Source organism: Acanthochromis polyacanthus, chromosome 17 (genome assembly GCF_021347895.1).
Source record: "Acanthochromis polyacanthus isolate Apoly-LR-REF ecotype Palm Island chromosome 17, KAUST_Apoly_ChrSc, whole genome shotgun sequence".
NCBI lineage: Eukaryota > Metazoa > Chordata > Actinopteri > Pomacentridae > Acanthochromis > Acanthochromis polyacanthus.
Genome location: NC_067129.1, coordinates 8,314,007 through 8,326,834, shown reverse-complemented (window position 1 = coordinate 8,326,834; position 12,828 = coordinate 8,314,007). Strand labels below are relative to the sequence as shown.

Here is a 12,828-nt window from a genome sequence, read left to right as displayed (position 1 = left end):
AAAAATTCTCTTTCTCTGTCTTCCTCTGTTTATGTGTGTGTGGAGACCAGAGCAGCTCCATCGTCTGTTCTCAGACCAGACAAACTGCCTCCACAGCCTCCTGTGTGTGTGCCGCTGATTGATGTTGATGCACTTGAGAAAGGCTGATCTACTCTTCATAGGAACCCATAAAACTGTATGGCTGCTGCCCACACACAGTAAACAAAGTAAACTGAGACGTAATGCCGTGCATGTTTGTGTGTGTGCAGGTTCAGAGGTTTGGCACCCCATGTGTAAAGAAGCAGCTCGGCTGGAGAGAAAACTGAGGGTGAGTGATACTCAAAATACCTGCAACCCTGCTGGCCTTTCTCTCTGCTTCTGTTTCTGTCCTCTCCCTGTGGTTCTTTCTCTCTCGCTGTGTCTGAAGTGTCTCATTCTTGGTTTACAAGCTACAATATGTTGTTCTTTGCAAAATAAACTAACTTGAACTTGAAGTGTATTTTATCTTGCCTATAATTAGTAAAAGCAACTTAAATATTGTACAGTATAGATTCTTTTTGCATGTTTTACTGCCTGCAGTCATTGGCAAGGAGGTTTGCAAACTTGAATCGTAGCTTTATTTGGCAGATTTTGTCCTGAGAGCTTCACAAAAAGTCTTCAAAAAAGCATTTTGTTTAAAATATTGATAAGTGCTTCACTTTGACAGCTGCCTGCCAGAGCCAGGAGTTATCATGAACATGCAAATAATGCAACGTGGACAGACGAGGACGTTATATCATCAAACACGCACAAATTCAGCGTCTTCTTTCCTTCTATAGTCCGATAATTGCATTACTTACAGTAATACAGCAATGTTAGATTTGATCTAAATTCACATTTAGTCAGCCCAACTACTAGAAAGCATCTTCAAGATTATGACAAGAACTCACCAAGATTTGATGGTGCGTTTCTAATGAAACTGTCACTGTCATTAAATTTAACAGAAATGACACTCCTGTAACCTCAAATGTGATTCAAGTATTAATGTAACTGTCACTGCAAAGCTGCTCTCTACTGAACAGTGGACACTGAAGAGGACATCACATGTCAATTATTAATGATCTGTCATAATTTACATTTCCTTATGCAATGAGGTTAGAAGCTCCGTACCTGGATTTGAAAAAAATGCCTCATCGTGGAGCCACATGGTTGAACGTTTGACTGTAATTATTTGTATTTTACAAATCGAATTAGTCAGTAATTACTGAGAAGTGTGCACAATTAATAAAGGGTTTGTCTCAGTGCTTGACTAACTGCATTGATTTAACAGTTATGCAAGCATAAGATTTTATTGTTATTCATGCCAGTTTCAATGGTTGCAGAAACTTTATGAATTTATTTAACTTTTTGGCTATCTAGTTACTCAGCTTAGTTTAAGACTTTCTATGGTTTTTTTAAATTTGATCAATTTAAGTTTAGCCTTTTTGGCTATTGGTCAAGGAAGATATAGGTTTTTCCGCTTGTATTTGTACCACAAGCAGATTTTGACATGAGAGGTTGCATATTCAGTCAGCACACAGCTATTGTAAATGACCACAACTTAAGAACAAAAGTTACAGTTGCAGAACTTGACTTTAGTAAAACACCCTGCTTCTGTTTGTTGTCTTAACTTATTTTTTTGAAAAACAAGTGATACTTATCAGTTTTAACTATTTTTTTTCTTTATATGTACAGTAAGCTGGTCTTTCTACAATGTATGATGGTCTTAAACACGTTTTAACCATGAGTTTATCTCAAAATACCTGGGAAGGATCCGGTCCAGCAGTAGTGTAGCTATAAGTAATAAAACACTTTCATATCAAATTTTGATTGTCATCACTGTTTCTTTCTTTCTTTATGTGTACATTTGAATCAAACTACTTCTCAGCAATGATTCCTGCATTCGAGCTAACTTTACTCACGTGACTCCTCCGTTTGTCTGAGCAGCTGAGACGAACCTCTGAGACGGCGTCCATCTCTCCTCCAGGCTCGTCTCCTCTCCTCGGCTCTCCCCACCGGCTCATCTGTGTGAGTAACTGTCGCCATGGTTACGCAGACACCGCCACGGCAACGCCCTCAGCTGTCACTGTCACAGCTGTCAGTCAAATCTAACCAACACAGACAGAAACCCAAAGAGTCCCTGAATGCTCACGCTGTCTGTCTGACCATTGCTTAACTGTGCTTATTATTACCATGATGCTATACTCAAATACCTTGTTAAAGACATAAAAATTTAATTTCAAGCCTTTTAATTCTACCCGAGGCCACTCTACAGTTAGATTGTCAGATAAAAAAACAATCATAAAACCCAAGTGAAAATGAGCCCTTGAAATGTCTTAGATGATGTCGGTTCACAAGTTAAAGTTCACATACACAAGGATAGATTGGTCTTGCATCATGCTTAAAGGGACATTCAGTAGGCCATCTCTTATTTTGATAGTGTTTGTGTGTCGGTCTTGTATCCTGCTCGTGTGTTTTTGTGTTCACATGTCTCCCTCTGCCTTTGGTTTTCTGTTATCTTTGATTTAAAATGACTATTTTTGTCTAATTTTCCATTTCTGCCTTTCTTTAATTTCTCTTCCTCTCTGTTTACTCGTCTGTCTCTTGCAGTCCAAGGCTGACGGTGATGCTTTGGACTATAAGCACCTGGCGGCTCTGCCCAGGGTCAAAGCCATGTATGACATTCAGCGGCCCGACATCATCCCTTATCAGGCCGATCATGCACACACACACCTCTCAGATGACACTCTGGAGAGGTACAGCTGTGGACAGGTAAACACACACAGGTTAAAAAACACATTCATTTGAAGTGACCGTTAATCTTACAAAAGTCAGATAAAGGAAACTTTACCATCATGCTCATCTAGCTGTCAAAAAATATTAATTTTTGTCTTCTCTTTATCCAGTCACTGGGCTCCTTATCGCCGTACTCTCATGTAAGTACTCCACTGAACAATTTAGAGTCTCAGAAGGTATGCTTTACTCCAACATAATAAACGTATATCAGATAAGAAATTAATCTAACAAGAGGTGGAACAGTTCATGTAATTATGATCAAAGAGCAGGAAGAGACTAGGTTAAGTGGGGATCAGCAGCAATACTTATTAAACAGGAGGGCTATGGCTGTGGTCTAGAAGTGACTGAAAGTATACACAAATTTTAAGAAAATTGTAAAAGACATTGTTGGTGTCACGTTGGTACTCTGAATTAATTTATTTATTTCTGTATTAGGAGAGAAAATATCGGATTGCTGCATCCCTAATCTGCAAAAAGTTTCAAATCTCTGCAAGCTGATTTTCATTGAAGCTAATTACCAATACTGGCAGTTTGGATGACAAAAAAAAAAAAAAAAATCAAAACATTTTGGGAGCCTCTTTCCTGCAAATCACCCACAATTTGCTGAAAACTTGCCACAAACATTTTTGCTTTTTTCATCAGTCAGTCAGTCAAGTGTTGGCACAGAATATTCATGACTGGTGAATGAGATATTTTTTCTTTCCTACTGTTAAAAGTTTTGATGTCCAACAAAATTATGCTTTCCTGGTTTGATTCCTGCAACGGCCTCTGGGATGTTTCATCTCCATGTGCCCGCAATTCCATCTACACAACAACAGAGGTGCACTGAAGGGTGACTTTTAAGCCTAAATAGAACATTATGTGTCAGTTTCAAAAGAGGAAATTCTCTAGTTTTAGCCAGAGCTGTAGACTTTAGGCTTGGAGTTTTTGACTCAACCACCATAAGACTTGGTTTACTTGAGACTTCAAAGCAAATACTGAGGCAGTTTGGCTTGGTGGGCCAAATATATTTGATAAAATACTCTACTAAATGTACTTGTGTCAGCTCTTTTAAGACACAAATGGATGCACACAATGCCTCCATAAACTAATGCACACTTTCAATTGCAATCTCAAGTACACTTTTAATTTTCTTTGTTTAATGTTTATCATTAAATTTCTTAAGAACCACTTATGTAAACAACTTTACACCCGTGACTGCACTTCCTCAGATTTTTGCCCAATACCCACACCAAGTTTAAAGTAGATTGGCTAAATGGTTGTTGAGAAAAGTGAAGAACAGACACACACACACACACACACACACACCTGTACAGAGATTGATGGAGTCATTTACTCATAACTTGTTTTTACACTTAAAATGTTAATTGGTGGGCTTCAGGTGGATTTTGCGCCCTTCAGACAGAGTCATTCTTGCTGTTTATCCGTTTTTTTCACATCAGCAAGTTAAATTAGCAGGTGAATATTTAGGAGTCTTCTTGTCCAAATCTTGGCAAGAAAGCATATAACCAAATGAACCATTTCTTTATTGTGTTGTAGGCCAAGGAGCTGTCAATGTGTCGAATCCTCATTTCCTCTTTTTTTAGGTTAAACATCCACACATTAGTGACCAAATAAGCTGTGAGGATGCTGTGTGTGTGTGTGTGTGTGTGTGTGTGTGTGTGTGTGTGTGTGTGTACAACTGCACATTTGCCCTTGGAGGACTGCTTGCAGCATTATGTACAATGTAGAATATTAAGCTGCTGCCAGCATGATTAAGATTGTGTTTTGGAAGGAGCTTTGTGGTCTAATTTATAGCCTTTCGTAAATTAAAGCACATTACTCAAAGACAGCCTCTCTCCCTCACTTCCTTTGCAGGATCTCTTGGATGGCATGGATTTGAGAACGAGGCGTTCCTCCAGCTCTGCCTTCACCGACTCCCCTGCACACAGTCGCCACGGAGGCTCCCCGCTGCATTATTATCTCCCTGGTAATACTCCCACTCAGGCAAAGACACACATAGAAAACACTGTGTCCCTACGTGGAGAGGAGCTATTTGAGTGGGTGCAGTAAGGTGCTGTTTGAAGCTCCACAACTCCTACTGACGCTCACATACTCACATATGCTCACATACATGTAATTCATCAGGTTATCGGTGGCTCTGTCTTTCATTAGCCTGTCTGTCTTTCTGTTCGGGGACCATTCATGCTTTGGTTTCTCTCACTGTGATTGGCTGGGCTCACCGCAGGCAGTGAGAGTGGCAGGAGTTCACCCTATTACAGTCAGCCAGAGCCCAGGTGTGCTACACCCAGCACCACCAGCTTCCAAGCCCCCAAGCATTTCCATGTGCCAGGTAGGCGGCCATCCGTAACCCTGACCTGTTTACTAACCCAAATTTACCCACGTCAGTCAAAAACAGACCCTCAATCCTATTTTTCCACCGTAGCACCTTGTAGATTACCACTACAGACTGTAATACTTCCTGTGTCACCATTAATCATTTTACAACATGATTGAAATCTTTTAAACCTTTGTCAAGACCCTGACCCGCATCCTGAACATGAAACCACAATGCTGCCCTCCCTCCTGACCCACAGACACAATGAGCTTTCAACCTGATTGTGGTACTTGTTTGATTGGGGAAAAAAAATCACTCAAGAGTGGTTTTGAATATTGATCCATCATGTGTATTTAATCAATATTTTGCTCCTTTCAGTTTCTCAAATGTGGGGATTTGCTGTTTTTTTCTGGTTTTGTATCGCTATAACTAGAATATGTTTGGACTGGAATTGATCGCCAGACAAAACAAAGCAAACTAAAGACTTTACTTGCTCTTTGTTCGCATAACTAATAGAGAGAGATGCTTTGTAATAAACATGATCACAATATGATTTTAGATGCCTAACGAGTACCACATATAATCCAAGCACAGAAGAGCTCAATACATACACATACATACATAATGTCCTTATTTTTTATGAAAGCAGTTTTTTTAATGAAGATGACAATAAATGAATCAGAACTACAGTCTAGACATTGCTAATGTGGTAAATGAGTTTTCTACCTTGAAACGGCTGGTTTTTAATGGAATATCTGCATAGGGGTACAGAGGAACATTTCCAGCAACCATCCCTCCTGTGTTCTAATGCTATGTTGTGTTAGCTAATGGTGTTGAAAGGCTAACTGATGATTAGAAAACCCTTGTGCAGTTATGCTAGCATGTGAATGAAAGTGTGAATCTTCATGAAAAACATGCAGTTGCCTGTGTGTCCCCAAACTTTTGAACGGTAGTGTATTTTCCCGTTACTCATTGTTTATTGTCTTCTCTCATCATTTTTGTCTTTTGCTTTACTTTAAAGAGGTTTTATCACTCATAAAAATGCACTAATCCTCTTTTCATTCTCCTCCAATGGGAAGTCTCTGTCTAATTTATCTTCCTGATCTGGAACTCTTGTATAACATATGTGCGCTTTCATCCAACAACTAATACCGGTTCATTTTATTTAAACAGTCCATCAGTCATCCACTTTATCAACTTAATGCCTCTCTGCGCCCTGAACGTTTCACTCTGTCTTTGTTCCCTTCACTTTGAAAGACCTCTTCTTTCCACTGCAAGCTGTGCATTTGATTTCCCTCCATCATCCCCTCCGCCTCCCCTCAGTCCATTTCTCACCGCATGTTTTTTTTTTCCCCTCCATGGCCGTTTTTCCTTGGCAGCCTTGCGACAGCGCTCGCTTCGTGCTTTTCAACAGTGAGCAAAATGTATTTGGTGGATGCTTTTATCCAAAGTGCCTGACTGTATCACAAGTGCATACAAATTTAGCGTGGATGGTCCGCTGGGAGTCGAACCTCCAACTTGGTAGGATTGGTGGCACAGTTTGTTCATTGAGTGGAAATAAATATCTTTCTTTATTTGTTGTTTTAGTGCAGGTTTGGTTTTTTTATCGCAAACTATTTTTAATTTACTGCAACATATTGTTGTGGTGCTTTTCCGGCACTCCGAGCTGAAGGATTGTCCTGGCACCAAATGAGGTCTACAAGATGCATTCCTGTCATTTCTAAGTTTCCCCTCCTCTCTCCTTTTTCTTTTCCTCTCCATCCTGCTCTTCAACTGATCTCCTCCCTCTTTATTCTGGTGCCATCTGCTTCTCCTTCCCATTTTAAGCCTGTGAATCTGTATTAATCAGCCTCTCTGCATGTCAGTCAGGTTGTCTGGATGCTTGGCACCGCCTCCGCTCTCCCAGTTTATTACCTGTGCTGTCGGCTTTATGGCTAAGAAGACTGTTAATGTATACAACTAATTTGGTGGGATGGGATGAATGAGGAAAATCAGAATATTCATTCCTCCTTTCCCTTTCTCTCCTCTTCTCCTCCTCCTCTCAGATTTAATTTTGCCTTCTGTCACTTACTCCCTTTTTGTTTCTGTTTTCAGCTTCTGAGGAAACCAACATCTACAGGAAACCCCCCATCTACAAGAGACAAGGTTGGTAGATTCCTGAAAATGTTGCGTTTTCTAAAGCCTTTGTTCGGCTGTCTACCTGTCCCGACAGCTGATTCCTGCGTTCATTGTACCACGTTGTTTCTGCGATGCTTCTATTTGTCTGCCTTAATGAACCAGTTACAGAAAAGATCTGAGCTACAGCTGAATTATGTTTTTATATATTCATCTTTCTGTCTGAAATCTGGTGCTTCTGAAGACATTCAGTCCTCCTCTTGAACTTCATGAGGAGTCAGGGAAAGTGAAAGCATTTCTTGTGAAAGGCTGCACAGGCTTGATGCAGCAGGAATTTATCACTGGCCAGGATGGTTCATGGAGTTCATGGAGGACCAGTGGGTGATCTAAATAGAGAATCAGACTGTCCAGCATTTCAACAAACACCTGAACTTCTGCTTCTCAGTTGATTGCCAACACCTCTAACAGATTGAACCAGAAATCCCCATAAAGTGTCTGAACAGCAGTAACAGATCACATAACACTGGACATACAGCAAATTTTGATCATCTTTTTCTTGTTTATGACTTTTGTCGAGAAGAAATGTTAAGGTTTTAGCTTCCATGATGTGAGAATTTTATGGTTTCTTCTTTTTTTTAATCTACTTTTAGATTAAATATCGTTGGGTTTTTTAAATAATGGCACTTACTCATTTAAATCCCAGCCAATCAGACTGAATTTGTCGACTGAATGTTTAATTGATTAAGGAAAAAAGGCACTAATATGATTTGTAAACCTCTTATCTGCATTAATACTGACCTTTTTTAGTCACTGTCATTATACAAATCAGTTTATACCACTACAGGTATCCCTGGACAAACATAATCTTATGTAAAAAGTGAGTAAGACTGAGAAAATCAAGACACCCTGAGCTCAGATGTCAAATAATACAAAGTTCCTAATTATCACAGCTTAACTGCACACATCACATTAATAAAGTTACTTTCAGTGACTTGGATAAACCACACTAAACCAAACAAACAGGTCCTTGCAATCTGAGTTGTTGCCACATCAAAAATGAGATTACAGATTCAGCCTGAGAATCGAAGAGGTGAAGTAAAACTGAGCGAAGCAGTGCCAAACACTGGATGTGTAGGTGATCCATCAGTGCTCAGATGGCAGATCCCACAGAGTTACAGTTCCTCAGAAAGACCTCTGCATGATTTACACTGCACGGCAAAGTGCTGACAAACCTCTCTCCTCAGTCTGAGTAGGCAATCTGTGATCTGGGCTGTGTGGATGCATTTAAATTTACTGCATACATCATGTGTTGAGCAGGTTTCATATTAAGGCAAAATACTGTAATCAGGTATATTAGTGCCATAATGTATGTCACAGTCAGACCTGGCTGCGCCTCTAAAACACAAGATTTTTATACGTCCTGCAGGAGCTGTTTGGTTATATTAGCAGATGGGACAAGTGAGAGATAGTGAGTGTTTGAAAATAGCACAGTAAAGAACACAGATGAATGGTTTCACCATCTTTAAACAGCTCCAGTTGAGTGAATGATTGGATCCAGGCCAAAAATCCAACTTATTTCAATATATTTTGACACACAGTATCTGTTTTGAATATTACCAGGATCAGAGTGCAGGCAGTAGCTTGTCCCTGAATCATGACTGCATTTCAGCTTACCTGAATGTTGCCCTTAGAGGAATGAAGAATGCTTCTGTCATATTAAAGCTGGGGTAGGCAGTATTTTTTTCCGCATCACTTGGCAAGAATTCCATAATAACCTTTCAGCATATTGTAATTCAAGTGTTCTGAGATGAAACGAGATTTCTGCACCTCCTCTTGGATTTGTTTTTAGGATTTAGATGATGTGATCTGAGATGGGAGCCTTTGCCCAATCACAGGTCTTTTCAGGCCAGATCGGGTGGGATAGTACAAAGAGCAACAATGTCTGCACTGAAAATGCAATATGAGGGCCGAATAGCTTTGTGATGTGTGTGTGAGGTAGCTTGGATTGGGTATATTAGAAGTATTTCATATTCTACAATCTGTTTCATTGAGGTGCTGGAGCCTGAGATGGTGGTCCTGTCTGTCTGGAATGCTTAGGCTTAGCGTTCATAATAGGCCCAGCCCTCAGTGTGCTCCATATCTCTTGTTTGGCCCATCTTATGCTGCAGCCATATTCTGCTTTATTTTAGGTTTTGGTTTGACTGACTGCACCTTACAACACCTCCCATTACACTAAGGCCATGCATCAACAGATACACCACAGATGTCACTGTTTAACACACCCCATGCAAATGTAGATTTTTGTTATATATATATATATATATATATATATATATATATATATATATATATATATACAGGGACTCCTTGGTTTATGACGTCCTCGACCTACAGTGTTTCATCGTTATGTCGGAACTGGTTACGGGTGGGTCCTCTGTTTACGATGTACGGTGTTTCATCATTACGTCAGCACTGGTTACGTGGAATTAGTTGGTGAACGGATAGAACAAATATGACGTCACGTGGCGCTATAAGCTTTGTTTACATTCGCTGATTGTACGCCACCTTGAATTGTGCTACATTCGCTAACTTTTTGCCCTTCATTATGGCTCCCATATGTATGTCAGGCTCTTATGATAGCAGTGCTTCAAAGAAAAGCAAAGCCATCTCAATGAAAGTGAAATTACATATAATAGAACACTCAAGTTGTAAAAACAGTACAACATATTCTGTTATCTTCTTGTAAAATGACTCATACATGCATGAAAGTCTTTGGTGTTCATGACTTTTCCGAAGAACTGATCTATATCATGATGCACGTAACGGCTGTGTTTACATTTTCGCTGGAGTTACGACTATAAGGAATGTTGACTGTTGGATTGATGAATTTTGAAGATTTGATGCTCATGCATATGGTGGCACTAATTTGGTGGGAGAGAGTTGGGTAGAGAGGGGAAAGTTGTGGAAAGAGGACTAGATTTTTAAATTTTGGCTGCTTTTTTTCTTTCCAGATTTCTGCTTACTACAGCTTTAGATGAAGACTATTTTCTTTGTTTAAATTGAAAGAAAAAAACATTCTCATACCCCAAACAGGCACAGATTGGCCAGTGTAGGTCTAGACAGTCCAAAGACTAACATTCCCGCATCCCCAGCATCATTCGACATATGACCTTTTCTATATGTCACCATCTCCTCCTCTCTTGTCTTTCTCATCACTCTTTTCACACTGTCTAATAAAAGCCAAAATGCCAACAATACATTCTGTCTTCCACATGAGAAAATTACAAGCCCATCTGCTGCTCTGATTTTTCAGCTTTAACACACGTGTTAAACAAGCTTTGGGTAATATCTCGAAGTCTTTTACGTATTTCACATCGCTAACTGCTTTCCTTCATTGTCAGCATTGTTACAACCCACCCATGACATCCTCTCCTGCTTTTTGAAGTTGTGTGTCTCTCTCCACCCTTTCACATTTTCTCTGACCTCCTTTCTGTTCTCTTGTTTTTGATGCGCCTCCTTCCTCCTCCTCCTCCCCTCCTCTCTCTCTCCTCCCTGTAAGTAAATGCACTTTTTTCATCCCTCTTGTTCCTCCTGCATACATGCAGACACTAAACGTGTCAAACTCACATCGGTCAGTGCAACATTTAGAGAGCAGCAACAGACAAAAAGAAAACAAGCTGCATTCATTAAAGCAGAACATGTTTAAGCATTCCTCTATTGTTCCCCCGATGCTGACTTTTCCCTTCTGAGTGCCTTGTTGTTATTTCAAGCATGAAAATCAGCCCACAGTCCTCGGAGAGAACAGTTTTTCCTTTTCAAATCAAATGCTGAAAACCTTGTATTGTATTAAATAAAAATACATTCTATCATTTGTGTATTTCTGATTGTCTTTCCATCAGACATATCTGCCTCTCCGACAGTCAATAAGACAAAGACCAATGAGAACCTTCTCAATACCAGTCGGCTTTCCACCTCAAACTGTAACAGCATTTATCACCCAGAATCCAACTACTACCCATATACTGGATCTCCAAAAGGTACAGCACTCACTATGTAAGGGCTTGCTTCTACACAACACACTGTACATACATTTATACGGATAAGCTGCACAAACTTCACCTAAAAGCTACCAAGAGAGCCAAACGACAGTCGTTTTAATGGAATTTTTAAGTTGATTCTCCCTTTCTTCCCTCTTTTGCTTCTCATTTGCTCCTTCTCCCTCCATGTCTCTGTCTATCTAGTCTCCAGGGTGAGGAGATTCTCATCTGGAGGAGAGGAGGATGGATGGAATCATAACATAAACAGGGTAAGAGAGGAAGACATTCTCCTGCTTCTCCCTTTTATATTTCAAGTGAGGAGTTAATATTTAATGAGACAGTTAATTAAATGCTTCTTTCCAACCTCAGCCACTGGACATGATGCAAAATGATGCTCCTCTCTGGTTCTTTTTCCTCATGTTCCTCCTTCCGTCTGTCTGAACAACAACCGTCGCCTGTTTCTCATCTCAACCTGCATTATTCCATCACTATCTATCAACTCATGCATCCATCCCACTCAACCAACCCTTATTGCTCCATCTGTCTGCGCTTTTCTCATCTCTTCTACCCATCTCTCTATTTGCCCTCTCTTTTTTTCTTCCCCCCTCCTTCACTACATGCAGGGAATTGGCAGGATGATCCTGAAGGAGGAGATGAAGGCACGATCAGGTTGTCACGACAATGACCAGTGGGGAAGCAGACGCAGTTCTCGCTGTAGCAGCAAGGAGACGTTGAACAATCTGGGCTACGGCTCGCTTAATGGATGTAAGTCTGAGTGTGTGTGATATCCCCACTTCTTGAATATGTCAGTAAGGGCTGATGTGCTTTTCCTAATGTATTTTGTTTGCCACGCGTTATTATTTGTGACAGTTTCTCGGCCTGGTCATGTTGTCTGTCCCAGCGCTCATCTTGGTAAATCAGCCGGGGTGATGTGTAAATATATATATATTTACATGACGCTGCAGCAGATACATCAATATCAGTTTACCTGCCAGCCACAAAGTAATAAGAATTTTCCGGAAATGTCAAACTAAGTTAAAGCATCACCAGTGCAAAGTTTGTTCACCAGAGAGCACTGACAAGTTGATTCTTCAACACTGATTGTACAAATTGGTGTGTAGCTTCGTCACAATTAAAAAGATCTGGTTGTTTAAATTAATAATAGGGTCAATATATAACTGAGGAACTTTGATATATCTTGCATACATTTTTATGAAAAGTTAAAAAAAAAGTTCATTATGATCATGTCTTTAAAAATCCATAATTATTTATTATTTAAACAATCACTTATTAGAAAAAAATAACTGGATGTCACTAAAATGCCAACTAAATAATTGTCTGAATTTAATAACAACCACTTTTTACCACTAAATAATAATAAAATGAGCTTATTCAGAAATTATTTTGTGTTCTTTTTATGAAATTGAGATAATCATGACAAATTTCTATTTTGGCAATATCTTAGATTTTATATAATGAAAACAAGAAATTGTATTTGTCCTAGAAATCACTTTCAACTAAGTTACCTGTTATAAAAACACCTCTCAAGGAAGTGTGTTGACTCCA

The 12,828-nt window shown here is 39.6% G+C and overlaps 1 protein-coding gene across 4 annotated transcripts in view; it reads left to right on the top strand.

The window, feature by feature from the left end:
• Nucleotides 1-12,828, top strand: part of LOC110959383 (actin-binding LIM protein 3-like) — a 58,543-nt gene that overhangs the window by 33,581 nt on the left and 12,134 nt on the right. Inside the window, exons 8-17 of one of the 4 annotated variants that reach the window (XR_007937112.1) lie at nucleotides 249-307; nucleotides 1,945-2,025; nucleotides 2,608-2,769; nucleotides 2,904-2,933; nucleotides 4,651-4,762; nucleotides 5,021-5,125; nucleotides 7,205-7,255; nucleotides 11,146-11,262; nucleotides 11,467-11,531; nucleotides 11,886-12,027. Coding sequence is in view for 1 of the 4 variants with exons in the window: in XM_022206232.2 (XP_022061924.1) it covers nucleotides 249-307; nucleotides 1,945-2,025; nucleotides 2,608-2,769; nucleotides 2,904-2,933; nucleotides 4,651-4,762; nucleotides 5,021-5,125; nucleotides 7,205-7,255; nucleotides 11,125-11,262; nucleotides 11,467-11,531; nucleotides 11,886-12,027 (945 nt within the window). In the remaining 3 variants the exon portion in view is untranslated. Of the gene's footprint in view, nucleotides 1-248; nucleotides 308-1,944; nucleotides 2,026-2,607; nucleotides 2,770-2,903; nucleotides 2,934-4,650; nucleotides 4,763-5,020; nucleotides 5,126-7,204; nucleotides 7,256-11,124; nucleotides 11,263-11,466; nucleotides 11,532-11,885; nucleotides 12,028-12,828 lie in introns of all 4 variants that reach the window. The other 3 variants (XM_022206232.2, XR_007937114.1, XR_007937113.1) reach the window with 3 other exon arrangements.